General features: G+C 42.6%; 2 protein-coding genes across 5 annotated transcripts in view; one reads left to right on the forward strand and one right to left on the reverse strand.

Annotated features, from left to right (window-relative positions):
* LOC308624772 (RAD51-associated protein 1-like) overlaps positions 1 to 18,267 on the forward strand; it is a gene marked incomplete at its 3' end in the record, with an annotated part of 39,770 nt that extends 21,503 nt beyond the window's left edge. The window contains 7 exon segments of the mRNA XM_081248402.1: positions 2,008 to 2,157; positions 9,479 to 9,651; positions 11,243 to 11,303; positions 14,668 to 14,682; positions 14,685 to 14,796; positions 17,145 to 17,320; positions 18,026 to 18,267. Coding sequence (XP_081104528.1) covers positions 2,008 to 2,157; positions 9,479 to 9,651; positions 11,243 to 11,303; positions 14,668 to 14,682; positions 14,685 to 14,796; positions 17,145 to 17,320; positions 18,026 to 18,267 — 929 coding nt within the window.
* A 1,753-nt stretch (positions 18,268 to 20,020) lies between these two features.
* Positions 20,021 to 22,410, reverse strand: part of AKAP3 (A-kinase anchoring protein 3) — a 29,507-nt gene continuing 27,117 nt past the window's right edge. For all 4 annotated transcript variants that reach the window (XM_081248160.1, XM_081248159.1, XM_081248162.1 and 1 more), the window contains exon 4: positions 20,021 to 20,359. In XM_081248160.1, coding sequence (XP_081104286.1) covers positions 20,204 to 20,359 — 156 coding nt within the window. In that variant the 3' untranslated portion in view covers positions 20,021 to 20,203. The remainder of the gene's footprint in view (positions 20,360 to 22,410) is intronic.

The raw sequence follows: 22,410 nt of genomic DNA on the forward strand, positions 1-22,410 counted from the left end.
AATGTAGGGGTTTTTAGAGATAAAGCTGTGTATTAGTTTCCAATTGCTGCTGTAAAAATTTATCACAAATTTAGTGGCTTAAATCAACACAAATTTTTTACTTTACCGTTCTGCAGGTCATAGGTTCAAAATTTTCCTCACTCAGCTAAAATTAAGCTGCTGGCAGAGCTCTGTTCCTCTGTGGAAGTTCAAGGGGAGAAGAACCCCCTTTCCTGCCTTTTCTAGCTTCTAGAGGCCGCCTGCTGTCTGACGGGTGGTCCACTTCTCCCTTCAGAGCCATCACATAACTCTCTCGTTCTCCTACTTCTCACTTTGACTTATAAGCACCCTTGTGAGTACACTGGGGCCATCGGATAATTCAGGATAATCTCCCCATCTCCAGATCCTTAATTTAGTCACAGCTGCTAAGTCCCTTTGCTGTGTAAGGTAACATGTGCACACATTCTGGGAATTAGGAGACAGGTCTCTTTAAGGGACTGCCTACGACAAACTGATAGGAAAAAGTCATTGACAATAGGAAAAACACCTAACATGAATATATTTCATATTTTCTTCAGATGTTTGTTTATGCTTTCTCACCAAAACATTCTAAAAACTAAAGATAAAATTTCAGTTTCCAGGTTGGAGTTTGCCACTTAAAGTCTTCCATATACCCTGGAGCAAGTTGCTTCCCGAGAAAATTTCCTATGTAATATTAGAAGTAAAGTTTAACAGCTAAATAATGCGATTAAGAATTTGGAAAGATGGATTATATTTCTAGTCCCACTAATAATGTACTGATAACCTCTAAGCGTCTCTGACCTGGCAGGTGTTATAATTTTTCCCTGAATAGAGAAAATTGCAAGAGCTGTGGTGTCCAATATGGTAGCCACTAGCCAAAGTAGCTCTATCATATTTAAATTAATTAAAATTAGATACAATTTAAAAGTCAGTTCCTTGGTTTTGCTAACCACATTTCAAGTGCTCACTAACTGTATGTGGCTTGTGGCTACCGTATTGGACAGCACGAAATACAGAACGTTCCCATCATGGCAGAAAAGTCTGTGGCGTGGGGCTGACCTAGAGAATGTAGATGTTAACGTTAAGAAGAGTGTATAGTGAAAATGTTCATATGCACATGCACTTAGATGCCACTTAGGTATCTCGAAGCAAGCATTATCTGAAAGTGAATTTGTGTTCTGCTTCTCCTCCCTCCATCAAAAACAAACAAACAAAAAACCCAAACCCACTCCCATTCTGTTTCATTCTCTGGGTAAATGGTGCCATCAGATGGTGTGTTCCTGACAGGAACTTGCCAGTCATGATTATTCCCTCATCTCCAGCATGCCTCCCCCTACTAATTACTAAAAGCCATCCACTCTGCTGTCTTCCCTCCTTTCTCCCCCTTAGTTCAGGCCCTGATCCCCTCTCACCTGGGTTACCATAGAGCCGTCTAGGTGGTCTGCTCTTACACTGCCCTTGGCAAGATGCTTCTAGATGTAGGTTCCCTGCCCCGTGACCACCTCTAGAGTCTGTTATCTCTCTCACCACGTTGCACTGTATGCATCTCTGTACTTTTCTGCCCTTTCTACTAGAGTCTAGTGATTGGACCATAAATTCCTAGAACCTAAGAAAATGTCTCACTGACATATTCCGATAAGACACTATTGTGTGATGATTACAAGTGTGGACTCTGGACTCGGACACTTACTAGCTCTCAAACTACAGGCAGATTGTTTAACCTCTCTGTTTCCTTAACTGACAGTAGGGATGGTCACTTCTGTATTGGAGTTGCTGTAAGGGTTAGAGGTAATGTATAGGATATGCTCACCATACTTCCTAGCATGTAATGCTCATAAAAGATGGCTATTCTTAGACTCTCAATAAATGCTGATTAATGAGTTTTTCAAATTTATGATTCTGCTTCTTTAATTCTTATAAGCTTATGTAACTTGATAATTTTCGCACATACATGCTAGGCTTTATCTCCCTCTGTGACCCCTTTTTTACGTATATTTTTCAAATAAGTGACTTCAGTAGATTCTGCTCCTGCTGCTGGCAAGTCAGAGTCTTGGCCCTCACGGAGAAAGGTGTCTCCTTCTTCAGAGGCCACTAGGAAGCCGTTACAAATACGAAGTCCTCCAGCTGAAAGCAAGAGACCTAAGTGGGTCCCACCAGGTACGGTATATTTATTTACTGCGCAAGGGCAGGGGCTTGGAAAATTACCACTAGTAGATTTGTTTTTTCTTAGTTGTAAATGTTACATATGAGCACGTCCTCATATTATTTTTTTTAATTTATTTTTATTCTATTAAAAAAAAATTGGGGGGGCCGTGTTGGGTCTTCGTTGCTGCACGCGGGCTTTCTCTCGTTGCGGCGAACAGGGGCTACTCTTCGTTGCGGTGCGCAGGCTTCTCATTGTGGGGGCTTCTCTTGTTGCAGAGTGTGGGCTCTAGGTGCGCAGGCTTCAGTAGTTGCAGCATGCGGGCTCCGTAGTTGTGGCTCGCGGGCTCTAAAGCTCAGGATCAGTTGTGGCGCACGGGCTTGGTTGCTTCGCGGCATGTGGAATCTTCCCGGACCAGGGCTCGAAACCGTGTCTCCTGCATTGGCAGGCGGATTCTTAACCACTAAGCCACCAGGAAAGTCCCGGAAGATTAGTTATTGAAATAATGAAGCTTTGTCAGTTCAAGGATAATCCTTAGTGTATTTCTTCTGAGAATAATTAGTGATTCCGCAACAAAAGAATTTTAAAAGTATTGATATAATGACTGTAGAAATTTGAAGGTAGCATCAGCAAAAAGATAAAAAAGAAATAACGGATTAATGGGTCAAGAGTCACGTCATAAAACACAAAGTGCTTATAAATTCATTGTGGGGAAGGGCCGGGCAGGTGACAGAGGTGAGGGAATCGGGCCTGGGGAGGAAGCGTGAGTGAGCGGGCGTTGCTGCCCTCGAGAGCGCGTGCCCTCTGGAAGGGAGCCGCCCTTCCTCTGCTCCACCTGGTTGTCAACATGCAGGATTATGGGCCTCGTGTTTCCACGTCTGAGTTTTTCAAGAGGAGCCAGAAGTACAGATTTTAGTGTGAAATCTCCTAGTTCTTAAAAGTGGACTTTTTAAAACACCATGTGGACCAAACAGTATATCTGAGAGCAGGCTTTGACCCTCAGGTTGCCAGCTAGCCTCCTGTCTTATACGAATGTGAGAAGACCAGCAAGATTCCAATGGGAAAATGAGCCAAGGACATAACATACCACTGCCCCCAAGAAGTACAACTAGAAACCAATATGAAAAGAATTGCAGCCTCACTGGTAATCAAGGAAATGTAAATTAAAATAATAAAATACTGTTTTATACCTCTCAAACTAGAAAATAATAAAGCTGTATCAGCCAGTGCACTCTGGGTTGTGGGGTAGCAGGTATAATTATTTATTATAAATTTATAATCCCTTTACAGGACAACTTGACAGGAGCCATAAAAATAAATCGATCTTTTGACTTAGGAACTAATCTTGGGAATTTATCCTTAAAAAGAATTCAAAAGAAGGAAAAGTAGTAAGTGGTCGGTAGTAAGTGATTTCTTTATAGCCATTTATAGAAAAGTGGTGAAAAATTAGAAACAACCCAGAAGTTTGTTGTAGGAATTTGATCAATATGTGGCACGTATGTGCAACTAAGTATGATAAGTCAGATGGCTGGAAACATGGAAATGTTCATAAAACCTTTGTTTGAAAAAAGTACACACACTTGTACTTATTACGGCTAAAATCATGATCAGCTACGAACATACATGTGGATAAATTCTGAAATTTAATACTCGTTGGAAATGATTGCTCTATTGGAGTGGTGGTAGCATAAATGAAACTAGTATAAATAAAGAAAAATGGTATTTGTCATATTTAAACTTATGTGATATTTGAAAAAATAGATTCTGTAAGGAGTACTTGTAAAAGTTGTAGAATTTTGTAAAAATGCGTTAGATTTTGCTACTACTTTAGAAATTATAATTCCATTCATTTTTTTATGTCTTTACAATCAGTGTTCTTTGCTCCTAACTTTCCTATTTAGCTCTCACATTTAAAGTTTCGGTGTCATTACCTTGGCCTCTGAGGATGTTTGAAAATATGCAGTGCTATATATTTTCTGCTCTTTAGTACTTCCCATTCTTTTGATCTAATATGTAACTTGATAGAACCTGCATAGCAGAAAAAATGCTTAACTACTTTTTTTGGCCTCTTCCGTTTTATAAACTGACCTTTGGTACGAGATTTCTGACGTTCTCAGCATCAGGTGATCTGTCTTCTTGCAGCGGTGTCTGGAAGCAGCAGCCGTAGCCCACTGGCAAGAGTGTCTGTGAAGTCTCCAACTCAGAGTCTCCGCCTTGGCTTGTCCCGATTAGCACGAGTTAAACCTTTGCATCCAAATGCTGCTAGTAGCTGAGTGTAGTGGCAAGAAAATGTTTGATTAAGAAGATCTCACTTTTATAAGCATGTTTATATTTGTGTTTATATTTGAGGAGGGTATTGTAACATAAATGAATCCTTTGAAGTTGTATAAATGATCTCTACCTGTTTTGTGATCGTTCTCTGAAAAGCTCTCTGAGACTTCAGTAAGAGGTTTGTTTATAAGAATTATCTTGGAATGTCATTCCCTTCTGAAGAGCATATTGTCTTTCCCTTATATGTATATAATAAGTCATTGTCATTACGTGGCTGTCAATTTGACATGGAGGATGTCCCCGTTACATGTTGTTCTTTCCTGGTAACATGCCCGATGCTTCTTTCTGGCTTTGTCTAGTTTATGGCACCTGAAATTTAACTGTGTAGAGTTTATCTGGCAAAAGGAAAACTCCCATTTCTCCCAGGAGACATTTCTGAAATCTTATAAGTTACTTAACCTGCACTGTCAGTTTTGTTGCAATGATGTTTCATATTTTAGCCAAATGTTTTTATATTGAGAATTCAGAATAATTTTCCATATTAAAACAGTTGCTATACTATAGCATGTGTCTCCTACTTCGAAGTAGATGGTTAGATAGCAAATAGAATTCCGTGACATTTTATGAAGCCCTCATTGTCAAAACCTTTAATAAAAGTGAAAAAGTTGTGATATGCACTTTTCCTTGATACTAATGCATCCACCTGTCTCTTAACTGTCTACATTTTATGATAAAATGAGTGCTTTGCAAAAAAATGTTAGCCTTTTTGTTGTAAATATAAAGGGGAAGAGCTGTTTTTAAAGTCGTCACTTTTACATTAAGCCCGTGCTTTAGAGGGTGGCTGTCGAGTACTTGTCACCCCTATTGTATTAGATAGTACAGCCCTTTAGGAAGCTTAGGTCCTAATTCACTGTGAGAAAAATAGTGATAGATATTTTATATTTATGGTGAGAACTTCAACCAAACCGAATTTCAATTTTTAATAAAAATACTTTGAATCATGTTAACCATTAAAAAATATATAATACTTAGCTCAGTTCTTCTTGGTTAATGAAATATCTATGGTAATGTGAAGATAAGTATTTAGAATTATGATTAAAGTGATGATTTTATGTAGGAATTATGATCCTACTGCTATTATATATATTTTTTCTTATCAAGTGTATATTTTCTACTGTCTTACACCCCCTTACCTACCCCACCCCACCCCCTCTTGGAAACATGTTTCCCAGGGGCACGGTATTGAGGTACTCTGTATGCTGCAGTTTAACAATAAACACTTATTAAGAGCCTACCCTGTGTTAGTACTGATATTAATTAATCATCTGGACCAGCTTGATGAACCTGTTTTCTCTATGCTATTGATATTAGTAGTTTCCACTGAAAATTACCTTAAAGTGTGTCAAAACTGGCCTTGCAGAAAGCACTCATGACCTTTCTGTTGCCAAACCCAGGGTACACTTTCTCACCTTATCTTATAGACCCTATTCATTATACCCTGCTTAGTACATTTTATTTCTGGGCCCGTATGACACCATTCTTTTGTACTTTTCTCCCCGCCTCCCTTCCTACTCTTCATTGTTTGTGGCTTGCTAATCTTTTGTGTCACCTACACGCACGGCTCTCACTACCATACCATATTCTGTGAGATTCTATTCTTTTCCCGCCTGGTCCTTTTTTCTTTCAAAGCTTGGGCAACTTCAAGTTCCAATGGTCACCAGTGTGACAGTGACTGCCAAGTCAGGATCTTTAGCCCAGACCTTGCTCTTGTCACAGACCACTTGATCATTTGACGTAAGTCATCACTGAATCAATAACGTCTCACCCTCCCCAGGCGTCTTCCCTCCTATATTTTCTGTTAGTAAATAGCATCACCCTCAGTCAGCAGAGGTGCCTCAGGTACTTGCACCCTTCACATCCGTTCAGCAAGCTCTAGTCCATTTCCTGCGTTTCTCAAAACCGCTCTCTCCTTCCACTTCCTGCCTTTACTCTGACTACTAACGGGCATCCTTGCCTTGACTGGTAACCTACTCGGGCCTACCCATCAAGCCACTCTAGCCAGAGGGAGTTTCCTAAAATAAAATCTGAGCCCAAACACCCCTCTGCTTAAAATCCACACACATACCCCTTAGCCTGTTTAGTTTACAAACTATTTCGAATCAGGCTGGCCCCTGTCCGCTGCTTCAACCTTGTCCCCTGCTGCCCACGTTCACCTTTGACCCCCTGCCACACCACACTGGGTGCTAGTACCCGTGGCTCCAGGTCTTCAGACGGTTCTTATTTGCCTTCTTTCCACTGCTAATTCCTACTTGTCCTTGAAGACTCAGAATCAACTTGGCTCCTTAAAACATTTTATTTGAATGTCTGTTTCCTGCAGGGACCAGACTGTATATCCCTCCAGGTGACACTGCTGTCATTCACCCATTTAGTTTTCCTGCTTCTACCATGTTAACAAATGGAAGGATGAAAACCATAGGACCATCTCAAGAGATGCAGAAAAAGCTTTCGACAAAATTCAACACCCATTTATGATAAACTCCCCAGAAAGGCATAGAGGGAACTTATCTCTATAATAAAGGCCATATATGACAAAGCCACAGCCAACATCGTGCTCAATGTTGAAAAACTGAAACCATTTCCACTAAGATCAGGAACAAGACAAGGCTGCCCACTCTCACCACTATTATTCAACATAGTTTTGGAAGTTAGCCACAGCCGATCAGAGATGAAAAAGAAATAAAGGAAATCCAAATCGGAAAAGAAGAAGTAAAACTGTCACTGTTTGCAGATGACATGATACTATACGTAGAGAATCCTAAAGATACTACCAGAAAACTACTGGAGCTAAACAATAGACTTGGTAAAATAGCAGGATGCAAAATTAATGCACAGAAATCTCTTGCATTCCTATACACTAATGATGAAAAATCTGAAAGAGAAATTAAGGAAACACTCCCTTTTACCACTGCAACGAAAAGAATAAAATACCTAGGAATAAACCTAACTAAGGAGACAAAAGGCCTGTATGCAGAAAACTATAAGACACTGATGAAAGAAATTAAAGATGATACAAACAGATGGAGAGATACCATTTCTTGGATTGGAAGAATCAACATTGTGAAAATGGCTATACTACCCAAAGCAACCTACAGATTCAATGCAATCTCTATCAAACCATCAATGGCATTTTTCACAGAACTAGAACAAACAATGTCACAATTTGTATGGAAACACAAAGGACCCCACATAGCCAAAGCAATCTTGAGAAAGAAAAACAGAGCTGGAAGATTCAGGCTCCCGGACTTCAGACCATACTACAAAGCGACAGTAATCAAGGCAATATGGTACTGGCACAAAAGCAGAATTATAGATCAGTGGAACAGAATAGAAAGCCCAGAGATAAACCCATGCACACATGGTCACCTTATTTTTTATAAAGGAGGCAAGAATATACAATGGAGAAAAGACAGCCTCTTCAATAAGTGGTGCTGGGAAAACTGGACAGCTACATGTAAAAGAATGAGATTAGAACACTCCCTAACACCATACACAAAAATAAACTCAAAATGGATTAAAGACCTAAATGTAAGGCCAGACACTATCAAACTCTTAGAGGAAAACATAGGCAGAACACTCTGACATAAACCACAGCAAGATCCTTTCTGATCCACCTCCTAGAGAAATGGAATAAAACCAAAAATAAACAAATGCGACCTAATGAAACTTAAAACCTTTTGCACAGTAAAGGAAACCATAAACAAGACCAAAAGACAACCCTCAGAATGGGAGAAAATATTTGCAAACAAAGCAACTGACAAAGGATTAATCTCCAAAATATACAAGCAGCTCATGCAGCTCAATATCAAAAAAACCAAACAACCCAATCCAAAAATGGGCAGAAGACCTAAATAGACATTTCTCTTTCCTTTTGTTTGTTCACTTTTTAGATTCCACATGTAAGTGAAATCATACTGTATTTGTCTTCCTTTGTCATTAAATTCATTTAAAAAATCTTTCCTGTTGGGCTTCCCTGGTGGCGCAGTGGTTGAGAGTCTGCCTGCCGATGCAGGGGACGTGGGTTCAAGCCCCGGTCCAGGAAGATCCCACATGCTGCGGAGCGGCTGGGCCCGTGAGCCATGGCAGCTGAGCCTGCGCGTCTGGAGCCTGTGCTCTGCAATGGGAGAGGCCACAACAGTGAGAGGCCCACGTACAGAAAAGAAAAAAATCTTTCCTGTATATTTGTACTTTGATTGCAAAGTGCCTCAAGTCCATTTTGGAAACAGACAGGGTACAAAGTCATTTTTATTATATCTTTATTTTGTTTTAAATCACTAAAAATTATTACATCCTTACTGTACCCAAGTCAAAAAACAGAGAAGTGACTACAAGATCCCTTGCCCTGCCCCCATCTAGGTAACCAGTTAACAGCATTTGCAAATAACTGTAATGTCCCATTTCTCCAACCTCAGTTTCCTCATCTGTAAAATCTAGGCTGCCTGCAATACTAAATATCCTCTGTACCTCCTCGTCTGCTGAGATTTTGTTGAACTTTTCTTTCTATACTTTATATAACACAATGCACATAATGTATGGAATATACATTTTTAAATTATGCATTTTGCACGCTTCTTTTTCAACTTTCATACACGTCTTCCCTTGCCAAATCGCAATACTTCAGAGGGTGTCTACCCCAGATTAATCAGACAATTTGAAAACTTAGCTTTATACTCGTCTTATGTTTTCTTTTTTGAAAGCTTGCCTGACAAATTTACTTCTCTAGAACAATGCCTACTTTAGAGTTCTTTATCAGTAACGTGAGGCTAACAACCCCTCATGATAATCAGGTTGCTCTGAGGATGTGATGAGATTAGATGTGGGATGGGACTCGTAAGTGCTGGCTATTTGTACTTCCTTCTCCCTGCAAAGCCTGGAGAGTGAAAAGAAGTCAGGGGTGGGGGGGGGTTCTTAATTAATTATTGTCCACCCTCGCCTGAGCAGGTATGTGGAGCAGCGTGCTCTGGAGAGGAGATTTCCACGTGAGGTTTCTCTTTCTTTCCCCTGCAGCCTACACCTACATTCAAAGCTGGTTCTACCGATCCCCAGAGGTGATCCTGGGCCATCCCTACAACATGGCCATTGATATGTGGAGCCTGGGCTGCATCATGGCCGAGCTGTACATGGGCTACCCCCTGTTCCCTAAGGAGAACAAGGGGGAGCAGCTAGCCTGCATCATGGAAGTGAGGGGGACCCGGCTGCCTTCCAGCCGATGCCCTCGGGATGGGTAACTTCCGCTCTCAGACTCCAAGCTGCATCGGACTCGCTCTAGGGCAATGGCCTGCATCTGTTTATGGGACAGGGTTGGATGTTTTGAAATTATGTACACTTTTGAGTTGACATCTAACCTTTTAATCATAAATTTAAGTAACTGCAAAGGATGTAACTTCCAGCATATTGTGAATAGTGACATTTAAAATAAAACTGTTATACCAGTCTTTCAAATATAGTCCAAAGAATCTAAAAACAAGGCTGACGTGACACCCATTGAAATCTGTGCACTGTTCAGTTGTTAGTTACCATCTTAACTTTCTGGGAAGAATATCACCCAATGAAAAGGCTTTACCAAGACTCTCATATGATTATTTATTATACCTGCTATTCTTTTACTTAAAGACATCTTGTTAAGCCAAATTAGATGACATAGGAGAAAATAATCCTAAAAATTAGAAATTTCACATTTTAGGATTTCCCCAGGCAACAAAGATATTTTTGACTCTGAACAAAGACATATCTAATTCCTCTCTCTCAACCTATCTATCCATTCATCCCAAATCTCCATTTTCTAGATTGTCTTAAAGTTAAATGTTGGTTGGGGAGACACATACATCCTTGAGAATTAATGTAGAGATTCATCTTATGGTTGAAACTGATAATAAAGTATTCAAATAATTTAGTTAGTAGTAGCTATAAGTGATAGCTATGGTGGGATGAACACTGCCCTGGAAATCAGTAAACCTGGAGGCTAGTCCTCCTTCTTTGGCAAGTCACTTCCCTGGTCTGGATCTCTGTAAAATGAGGGGACCAGAGTCCATGGCTTCTAAGGTTGATGATGGATGATTCAGTGAAGCATCCCTGAGCCAATCCTCCTCCAATTTCCAAGGAGAATGGAGGGCATGGGATCTGGGTGGAGGTTCCTCCTGCCCCAGAACTGCAGCTTCCTCCTGACCTCAATCAGTGAGGCTGAGGAACAGGAGGGCAGGGTCATGAAGAGACAACCTGGGAACCTGGTTGCAAGGACAGAGGCCCAGAGCTGAGGGGGACACCTGTCGTTTCTCTCTTCTGTGTGCACCCCTGTAGGTTGCAGTGGGGAAAGGTGACCAAGCAGGTGTTACTCTTGTCTTTTCAGAAGATATTTTGTCATATCGTGGTCTGATGCCCATCTGGTGATTTCCATCTCCTTTTCCTTTCCTCCCTTCCCATGCTCTGAGCTGGGATGTGTCGCTCCTTAATTCAGGGGTGGTCCGCAGCTGCACTGGTTTACTTGCTTGGACAGTGGGATCTGGCTGCTCTCACGAGTGGCCTATCTAGTAGGTGCTGATGTCTGTTTAGAATAATGTGGGTGGTGTCAGTGCTCGGGATACTGAAACGGCCCTGGATTAGGAGTCAAGTCTCAGGCTCTGGACCTGCTCTGCCACTGGCTTGAGGTTATCGCTTAATATCCTGGGTCCTTATCTGTAGAAGACAACGTTTAGCTGAAGTCCCACCCAGTTCTAACAGTCTTGGAATGTGTGACTCCAGAGGAGTGAATCCACTGCTTTGTCCATGTTGAAGGTGCTGGGCTTGCCACCAACCCACTTCATCCAGACGGCCTCCAGGAGACAGACATTCTTTGGGGAGTCCCAGGTCTGACTCTCTTTTTCCTGTTGTAGCTGATGAGGTTTCCCAGCCCTGGAAGACACCTTCCATGCCCTACACCCCATATGATGCTCTTCCTCTGGCCCCACCCCAAAAGGCAGGCTGTGCTTAGAGGTTTCTTTCAGAAAAGTAAAAAGATGCTGAGCCGTGGTACCAGGTGCATGATGGAGATGGGTGGGGCAATCACTGGGGATGAGGTCTCGGCAGTGAAGATGCACAGGTGCCGAGAATGACCAGGTTCCTGCTCAGAAGGCCTATCAGCAGATCTTGAAACCCCAAAAGATTAGAACTCTACCCTCTCCTAACAATTCTCCCCACCTCCCCTAGCAGCTTGCCTGCCCGCTTGCACTATGCACGGTGAAGGAAATCAAAGAGCAGAAGCGTCTTTGCAAGAATAGTGGAAAATTCCATTGCTACAGTTTATCATTAATGGAGCCTTATTCTTTCCTGCTGAAATTCTCTTAATCCCCCAGTCCCTTACTATTCCAGATTCATTGCAACTTTGGTATAAAATGGGTAAGCAAGGGCTGTCAGCTAAGGCTTGTCAATTTTGTATAGGACATCTGCCTAATTGCTGGAATTAAGCTTCATCCACAGTCTCCATGCTGCACCCCCCATCCCAGTTCCCAGACTCTGGATTTTATGATCCTCTGTCTTTCAAGCCAAGTTGTGCTGTACAGGACGGACCAGTGGATCAATGAAGTCCAACTCGGGCAGGGCTTCTGGGCCACTGTGAACCAGAAGATGAAGCCAGCCCCAGATCTAAAATCCCTTTGCTAAGGGATTCCCGTGTACAAAAAGCCATAGTGGCCCTAATGTCAGCCAAGTGGAGTGAAGCCAGATGTGAGAGACGAGGGCTCCAGAGACGGGCTCCCTGCCATCCGGAACGACAGTGTCGTCAGCTTAGTGCACAGGCTCACACTGTCGTTCCCAGCCCTCCTGCCTCTTATTTTCACCCAACGGTGGCCTCAAAATGGGTAGACAAATCAGATAATTTCTCTCCACATCTTGTCCCATCAATAGGAAAGTCAAAAAACACCACCCTGGGGGACCCTCCTGGACAAAAGTGTTTCAGTTATGTTGATGGGCAGTCGGTATATATTGGTTCAGCCACCTGGGGGTTAAAATGTAGTCTATTTCTGTACCAGTTGGTTAAAAAGCCACAGCCCTGAGCCCACGATCCAGAAACTAAAATTTTAAGGTCTGGCAAGACAAGGTCCTCCAGGATCCCCCTCCAATGCCAAGACTGTCGTCCACTCGGATTGGTCAGCCCCATACCAGAGCAGTCTGATGGCAGCAGAGGCTCTGGCTGACTCGCTGGTATAACTTATGCATGAGGCAATGGAGCTGGTCTCTTGACCCCAGATATACTTTTCCCATCCACCACTTTTAATTCAGCCTTTTGGATTTCAAAGGATTTAGGGAAAGACAAGTAGGAGCATTGGTGTTCCCTCCTGCTAGACAAAGACAATGTGGGAAGAGTCACATCTCAAGCCTATAACCCTGAACTCAAGAGATTGTACTTGGGGGAATCAAAAGGAAGGGAATATAGGCATTTTGGTAAGAGGGTACCAAAGACATACACATGTCCATTTCATAGAGGACCCGATTTTTACCATCAGCACTAGGCTTCCCAATGTGGTTTTGGTAGCAAAATCACACATCTTCCCGTCCTGTGTAAGAAAGGACGTTATTGGGAGCTGCACACTCATCCGTGTTTCCCAAATTTTATTTGATTATAAGAATCATTTGGGTTCTTGGGAAAAATGCTAATCCCCAGGATCCTCCTATGGTATAGTGTGTTTGAGGTGGGACTCAGGAGTCTGTATGTTTTTTACAGCAGCTTGTGATGAGGCAAGTTTGGAAACACTGTATCCACTTAAGTTCTTGGCTCTCCCTTCCCCAGGTTTGGGCTGCCAAGAGGTCCTCAGCCCCCAGCCACTCCTAGTTAATACCCTTAATTAAGAGGAAAGTTGTTTCTTCAAAGGTAGCAAGATATGTAGGTGCTCCAGGCAACAAGAGGAGGTGTGGAGAATAATGAGATATTGGGGAAGGTCAGAGAGGTAGGAAAAACTTGTACAAGAAAAGCCATTACATAAGGATGACTGTAGGAGCTATGTTATTTGTAAGCCCATGAATCTAATTCTTCTTTGGCCATTTATGAGAAGACAGTATAGGATAAGGTGGGAGCCCTGGTGCCACAGTCAGAAAGGAGTTCACAGGACCTGTGCCCTATGCAGTACCCCCAGCCCATTTTTTTCTATATAAACACACAGATACCCATGTGTGTATACACACACATACACACATTCATGGGAATTCAGGAAGAGCAGGTGTTCTGTTGGACGCCCTGCAAATTTTATTGATTGCAAAAGTAATTAGAAGCATTTCATTATGTACCTTCCAGGATGTCTATTGTATGAACCCCGAGTTTTTGTGAGAATTTCATGGAATGTGTCAATTTTGCATGTGTGTATATACATATCCGCCCTTTTACATGTATATTTACAAGGTGTGAGCATACATGGTCACCTTTCTGCACATGCTCACCAGGACCGAGATGTCCAAACGAGTGGTCTTGCCTTCAAGGCATTGCACTGTGTTCTCAGGCCACCTTTGGACCTGTCTTCGGGGGTTTCTTTTCAGCAATGACAGAAGATACATTTGGTGAGGGCTTTAATCAGTGGAAATGGCTGAAGAAAATCATTCCAAGCAGTGTCTTAAGCCACCAACCAAGTTTGATCATTCCAGTTATGGACAAAATTTTGACACGACTGTAAAAATAAGAAATGAGGTTAACTTGCTTGTGTGGCTTGTACATGAGCTCTGAAAGTCAATCCTTCTCCTAAAATGACTTTCCTGTTATTCCTCATGGGTGTCCCAAATTCTCACGTTTTGGGGTGAGGAAGGATCAAGGGCATAGATAAGCCAAGAATGGACAACATGCTTTTTGTTCAGAGCGGACCGTTTCTGTCACTTCAGATTTACTTTACTATTATTATCCTCCTCCTCCTCCTCCTCATCATCATCATTATCATTATCGTTATTATTTTACGTTGGTTAATGTTAAACCATTAAAATCATTTGATTGATTCCAGGAGGAGGTGGTGGCTCAGAACATGCCGAGTAGTAGGAAGTTATTTGTAAAAGTAAATTGTATTCATTGGATAATTTACGTGTGGTTATTTTAAACTAAGACTGCGGGTGTGTTTGTCTGTGTGTGAGGGGGCAGGAGAGCTGCAGAGACCACTCCCAGAAGCAGCATGGTTGAGTGAACAGCTGTGATGTGACCAATGCGTATTCACACCTGGAACTAAACACATAATGTTATATCTCTAAAGATTCCAAAGGTTTTCCTAAAACATAACCAACAACAGGGGGGAAAAAAGATACCCGGATTCCAAGGATCTCACCATGGTGCTGAAAACCTACGACACCAGTTTCCTGGACTTTCTGAGAAAGTGTTTGGTGTGAGTTTGTCAGGGTGTCTTTGCTTCTGGGCTTCCTCTTAAATACTGTACTTTCCCACATGTTTGCTGGTGAAAGTCTGGGGCCGGGAGGCAGTCACGGGACATAATAAACACGGACCATAGATCTTTAGAGTCTATGAGATGCTTTCCTATCTGTTGCCTCATCAGACTGCTCTCTCCACTGTCCATCCTGTGTGGTCAGTGGAACAGACGATTTGATGTTTTGAGACATGGAGCCTGAGGCTCGAGAGGTTCAGTGACTTGCCCTGGATTACACAGCATGCGGGTCGAGCTTGCTTCCTTCTTGCCCTGACTGCCTGGAAGCAAGGCTGCAGGCAAGTCCTCAATGTTTTCTCCTTCATGAACTGAAGCCAAGGTCTTCAGAGAGCCTGTTGTATCAGTAACTATTCGCATACATGCCCAGTACAAGCTGGTTTCAGGCCCCTTCCCACCCATTCCCCTAGGGTTTAGAGTCTAAATCGTCTCCTATTAGGGAACTAGGGAAAGGGTGATCTATAAACCATTTATTGTGTACAGCTTTTTAGAATCTATAGGCATATTTTGAATCTTAGAAAGTAGGCTCTGTACTTCACCCAAGTCATAGTATTGATAAAAAAAAAAAACCCAATAGTCCATAAAGCACCTTAGAACAGTACCTAGTTTAGAAGGTATTTAGAAAATACTAGCTGTTGTCACCAATTTTAAAGAGGTTATGCAAGTCTGTCTCCACTGAGTGGCAAATAAATTAACCATGTGATATTGGGCAAGTCATTGTCTCTCTGGGCTTCAGTTTCCTTTTCTGTAGAGTGGGGTATTACTAAGGTCTCTTCCAGCTGTATTAGTCCTATAATTGTTTAGTATTTTTAGAAGACCATACCTTTATGTTCTCTCATTCCTTCAGCGGGATGAAGTAGTTTTAGCAAAATACTCCTCTTCTGGCATTTGTGCATCTGGAGTTTAGGTACTAGCTCAGAAAATAAACCACCAGGGACTGCCAAAAGTTTTCCCATCTGCGGGGTCATGCTACCCATCTGAAAAATGGAGATAGAGAAGGATCCTGTGCCCCATGATGACCCCCACTCCACCCCAGCCTCTTGCTGAGGCGATAGAATGAATGGCCATTAACTCGTAACAGAAACTCAGTACTGAGACCGAGGTGGGTAATCCAGAAACTCAGAGCCAAGAATGAAATTATTCTCCTTTTTAGTGCAAAGGGCTGGTTGCTCACACCTTGTAAGAGGCAGCCATGCTGTCAGGGCCTGTTGTTTTATTACTTCGTATTTGGCTAATTAGCAAGTCTTTGAGAGACTAAAATTTTTGGGTCAGATTTAATAGGAATAAATGTAAAGTTCTGTGTCTAGGTTTTATAGGCTAACTCTAGGAGTTCAGGAGAGGCGAGGTGTAGCTTAACAGCAGTTCATTGGACAAAGAACTGGGAACTTGAGTTGTTTAGACCTTGATGAGTCTGAAATATTAATGCCATCTCCTTGCAGTTAGTAGCTATTCCCGCATGATGGACACCAGTTAGATAACAGCTGAGCTTTCCTATCTAGGAAGGAACTGATCATGTCATATGATCAATAATTAGTAGTCATGTAAATGTTTTCAGATAGTTGAAGGGTTGTGACATAAAAGATGGATTAGTTGTCTCATTCTGTATGATGCTAATGGGTAGAATTTAAGACCGGGTCAGAGTTACTGGGCTAAAAGTTCCTGAGAAGTGAATCTTGGCTCAATGAAAATGAAGAACTTTTAAAGAATTGGAGTTTTTAAAAACTGGAATAGCTAGTTCTGTGAGTCAGTGCCATGTTACTATAATTACTCAAGAAAGACAAGATGATTCCATGGTGGGTCAAGTGTATTTTGTCAAGTGTATTTTGTTACTGCATTAGCAGTTTGGATTACCTCCAAGTCCCCACATGATCTTAATATTCTAGTGTTCTATAATGTTCTTTGTGATATATTTGGAGGTCCAAATTCCATAGTTTGGGAATCACAATTAAGCATCTCTTCATTTTGATGTTCTTAGTTTATTAAACCCTAAATCCCACTGGTTTGGATTTTCTATATTTCTTGTAACGGAATTTGGGCTCCGAGATATTCCTTGGCTTGTCATACACATTTTCTAAAAAGATCATTTCCAATAGTTGCCTCCAGGTACTTTAAAATTATATGTCATAAGCTCTGTTCTATGGTATCTTTGAGTTTTAACATAGCTTAAATGGGTTCTTTAAAAATGAACCATTTTTATATCTTATTTAGGTTCTTTATTGGGGTCTTTGAAAATATTTCATTATTAAAAAGGGAAATAAAACCCCTAACCGATGCTGGGCTTTGTTGGTGTGTAGCTGGGAGCCTTCTCTTCGCATGACCCCTGACCAGGCCCTCAAGCATGCTTGGATTCATGAGCCGCGGAACCTCAAAACTCAGCCCAGGCTTCAGACCTTGAGGAAATCCAGTCTCTGTTTCCCTTCTGAGGCCAGGAAGGACAAGGTTCAAGGGCAACATCACTTGGGCAAAAAAGGTACCGTACCTCAAATAGCCAGTCCTATTTCCATAATCCAGGGGGTCAGACATCTCTGGAGGATTGCATTCCAATTTCTCTGAGCTCAACCTTGGTTAATTATTCTGGCTTCATCACTACTGGCCTGCCACTTCTTAATTTGGGGATTTTCCTCTTTCAGGAAACTCGGTTGTGGCTGGGTTCTCCTTTTTTTTTGCCCTCTCATCAGGAATTTCCGTGTTTCTCCTATCTCCAATTCCTATTCGCCTCCTTTCCTTTTCTTTCAATGTGTCCTGCTCTGCAAGCCCTATAATTACCTTTTGAATTTTTATCAGATTATGGAATTATACAAGTAACTTTTATATGCAATATAGCATCATGGTTATGTCCTTGGACACTGGAGTCAGGTTGCCTGGGATAAGTTCTGGCCCTACCACTTATGAGCTGTGGGCCCTTGGGCAATTTACTTAACCTCTCTGTGCCACAGTTTCTCCATTTATGAGAATGAGAATAATGCCTGTTCTCTCTAGTTGCAGGAAGGATCAAAGGAACCAGTAAGTGTAAAGGGCTTAGAATAGTGCCTGGCACACAGAATGTGCTTTACAAATGACTTGTTTTTGTATCATTACAACCAGATTTCCCCAAAATGATTTAGAGCCTAATGGACGGTTAGAATATAATTCATATTTGAACACTTACTTGTTCCTGCTCTCTCCTCTTTGGCAGAGGTGATCCTTCAAATAGAGACTAAAGACAAAATCAAAGAAGGCGCCACTAAACAGGATCAGAATTCAGGTAATCAGCAGGGCTCTGTGCAGCACACAGCTGAAGTCCAGCTGCCTCATATAGCAGAAGCTTCCGGAAAGCCCGAGGCAGTTGTTGGGCCAGCGGAGTCCAAGACCTCCACAGGACAACAAAACAAAAACTGCTCCCCCAAGAACACAAACACCTTACCACCTATTGTGTGACCCGAGAGGAGGGTGTGTCCTGTTCCTTTCCACCAGTGATTTGTATTAGAGACAGCACTTATATTGTACAATACTTAAGACTGTTGTTTTTTAATGCATAAAGGTTTAAAACAAACAAACAAACCTCTATTCACGTGGCCTATTGGCATGATTCCTATGATGAGGGATTGGAAAGGGTGTCCCTGCACCCATACTCCTTCCTTATGCCCTCAATGAAATACAACAATGGGTGCGTGTGGGGGGAGATGGGGTGGGGAGAGAGTTAAGTACTCAGTGTTACAGCATCACCGAGAGGACTCTAAATAATAAAAAAACACTTTTTTCCTCTTGCCCAAGACAGTCAGGATCCTGGTTTGAAAATGACAGAAGCTGAGTTCAAACTAGTTTAAACAACAAAGGACATTTATTGGTTTATGTGACTGGGGAATCAGGAGGGATAAGTGTAGACACAGCAAGATCTAGGAATTCAGACAAGATCATGGAGCTCAGACTCCCTCTCCCCCATTAGTCTTGCTTCTTTTTACAGTTAACTTCACTCTGAAGACAAGCTCTGCCCAGAAGTTAAGATGACCACTCTCAGCCAGTCAAAAGATGCAGTCCTCCTGCTGGTAGGAGAGCCTCAGAGATGACTGACCGGATTTGAACTCATCACTGTGTCTGAGATATTGGGATCCTCTGATTGGCCAGTCTGGGTCACAAGCCCACAGTGTGGTGTGGTGTGGTGGCAGTGCCATGACTGATGCTTCTCCAGGACCACGTGGAGTAGGGGACAACAGGTTTCCCAAAGGACGGAAGACGAGCAAACTACAGGAGGTATCCACTCATCCACCACCTGCCCTTCCACTCTTTACCTACACGAACTCAGTCTGTATATGGTTGTAATTATAGTACAGATAAATGTGTACAAGACTCAAGGTCATAACATCATAAACATCATACATGGCTTCACAGTTTTCATTTTAATCAGTGTGTAACTGTCCATGAAGGGAGACACCAGGTAACTGAAGCTATGGGTTTGGATGAGATCACCTAGGGAAGATAGTAGAGAGTAGCAGAGGGTCAAGAGAAAGTCCTGGGAAAGACAATCATGTAAGGGGTTGACAAAGTCGAGTAGAGCCCGAGAGATGTAGAAAAATAGGGAAACTAGAAACCAGAGGAGGAGGAAGTTTCTAAAAGGAAGGATGGAGAATAAAAAATAGCTGGAGCATGTAAAATTCAGAAACTGCTTCTAAAGTGGGGTGACATGGACATTAAGTCAGAGCAGTGTCAGAAGAGGTGACTTGTCCCAGGTCCTACAGCCAGAAAGGTACAGAACTGGCAACAGAACTCAGGTATTCTGGACCTTTTTTGACACCGACTGTCTGCAACCATGGATAAAGCTGAGGTGGACAGTTATTCTGCGGAGACAGAGAGGATTAATTAATCCTAATTAAGAGGATTTAGATTGGATATTGAAAAATATTTACAAGGTTATAAAGGGCTGAAATGACGCTTGATAAATTGTGGCTTACTTTTAGGGACAACTTGAAAGCAGGGGAGCCACAAGGCACAGACGGGGGGGATCCAAAGACAACAGGCCAAAGGGCGTTTGGTGGGGTCTCTCAAGCCGGCCGTATTTTTCTTCTGCTAGCCATCGGATCCTTTTTTCATTGCTGAGATTGCTTCACCTTACTGTCCCACTGGATGCCAAGGAAACAAAATACCTGAAGCCATTTATTTGTAATTTTTTTTTTATTTTATGTCCTTGCTCACATGGACAGGAAAATCTGCAAAATCCAGGGACTAGCACAAGATGACATGTCTTGGATGTGAGTGGTATGAAGGTGACGTTGGGGCTCTGTGAGGATACAGAGGCGGGGGCTGCAGAGGTGAGAAAGCAGGGAGGGGACGAGGGCCGGGCCCAGCGCGGGAAGAGGGGAGAGCAGCGGCGGCCCCATCACAGGTTCACCAGCAGCCAGTCCAGCAGCTGCAGCTGCATGACGTTGTCCACTGCCTCGTCCAGCTGTTGCTTCTTCTTATAGCGCAGCACCGCCTGCAGAACCTCACCTACGCTGCGCCCTTTTTCCACGGCGGCTGCCGAGAGCTGAAGTAGCTGAGGGAGGGAAGGAAAGCAGTGGTGGGGGTCAGAGCATCCCACCGAGGGCAGGCAAGGGCTGCCAAGGCGAGGGCAAAAGAGCCCCTGCAGCGGGAGGGCCTCGAGGGAGACACTGAGATGTCCATAACCGGGACGCTCGCTGGCCCGTCTGACAGAAGAAAGGTGGTTACATTGCCCTTAATTTAAGTAACATCCCCCTGTCCGTGATACGGAAAATGTGATTTCCCACTAAGACTAAAAGCTTCCTGCTGCCAGTGGGTGTTTGGTCAATGGTGTTCTTGCCTTCTCAGGATTCTAAAGTTCTTAAGTTCACTGTAACATCATAAAACGGGCTCCATCATTGTCCCAAGACTGACAAGGGCAGGAGAGAAAGAGACAAAGGACAAATGTGGGTGCTGCTTTCCCTGCCCCACAGACAATGGTGTTCTTGCCTTCTCAGGATTCTAAAGTTCTTAAGTTCACTGTAACATCATAAAACGGGCTCCATCATTGTCCCAAGACTGACCAGGGCAGGAGAGAAAGAGACAAAGAACAAATGTGGGTGCTGCTTTCCCTGCCCCACAGACCAGACAACACTGGGATGTTAGAGCAGGAAGGTGACTCAAAGATCCATTCAACCCCCATGAAAATGCTGCCTGGAGAGGTGAAGATTGTCAGTAATACAATGCTAGAAATTAGCGGAGGTAATACTCATACCCAGGTCTCTGAACCCTATGTTTAATTCTCTTCCCAAGCTTAAAATGAGAAAAAATGAGCCAAAGCAAGTATTCTAATATGAGCAGAGTACACTGCTATTCCACCTGGAATCCTCGCAGCAACAAACTAATCAAATTTTATATTTTGTGCATTCTGCACCTGACTGTCTGAGAAAGTCAAAGGGCAAATGAACAGGACAAATATCAGGAGCTGTTTCAGGGGAAATTCCGTGCAGACTGAAGTATTGCATTGGCCAAAAAGTTCGTTCGGGGTTTCCCATAGCATCTTAGGGAAAACACAAATGAGCTTTTTGGCCAACCCAATACATAAGGATACTCCTGAAACAAATGGAAAGACAAAGTCTCCCCAAAGAGGAGATATAAAGAAGACCCAAATGGAAATTTTGGAACTAAACAATAATACAAAATCCAAACTGAAAACTAAATGGACGGAGATGAGAGAGGAAACCCAGTAAACTTGAAGAGCAATAGAAATGCGTCGCACTGAACGCAGTAAGAGATTGATTAAACCTCTTTCAAAAAGACTGAGGAAATAAACAATTCCAAGAGGTTTTACATTTATGTCACTGGAATCCCAGAAGGACAGGAGAAAAGGGGGAGTACAGAAAACATACTTAACGAAAGCTTCCCCTATTTGGCAACAGACATAACTGACAAATTCAAGAAGCGTAGTGAAGCTGAAATAACATGAACCCAAAGAAATTCACTTCAAGACCTGCTGCAATCAAATTGCTGAAAACTAAAGAAAAAGAAAAAAAAATCTAAAAGCAGTCAGAGAAAAATGGCACATTTTGTATAAGGGAACAACAATTCGAATGCCAGCAGATTTCTCGTCAGAAACCATAGAGGACAGGGGAGGTGAAACAGCATTTTTTAAGCACTAAAAGAAAAGAACTGGGCTTCCCTGGTGGCGCAGTGGTTGGGAGTCCGCCTGCAGATGCAGGGGACACGGGTTCGTGCCGCAGTCCAGGAAGATCCCACATGCCGCGGAGCGGCTGGGCCCGTGAGCCATGGCCGCTGAGCCTGCGCGTCCGGAGCCTGTGCTCCGCAACGGGAGAGGCCACAACAGTGAGAGGCCCACGTACCACAAAAAAAAAAAAGAAAAAAAAAAAAGAAAAGAACTATCAAACCAGAATTCTATGTCCAGCAAACATATACTTCAGGAATGAAGGTCAAATAAAGAAAAATTCGGATTACATTAAGAGAATTCATTGCCAGAAAATGCACTCTTGTTCTTCGGGCAAAAGGAAAATGGTATCAGAAGGAAACTGGGAACAGAAGGAGTGAACAAAGAACAAAAGAGACAGTAAAAAGCTCAGGATAAACAATAAA

This window comes from Mesoplodon bidens (assembly GCF_964165515.1).
Source record: "Mesoplodon bidens genome assembly, chromosome: 11".
Lineage (NCBI taxonomy): Eukaryota > Metazoa > Chordata > Mammalia > Artiodactyla > Ziphiidae > Mesoplodon > Mesoplodon bidens.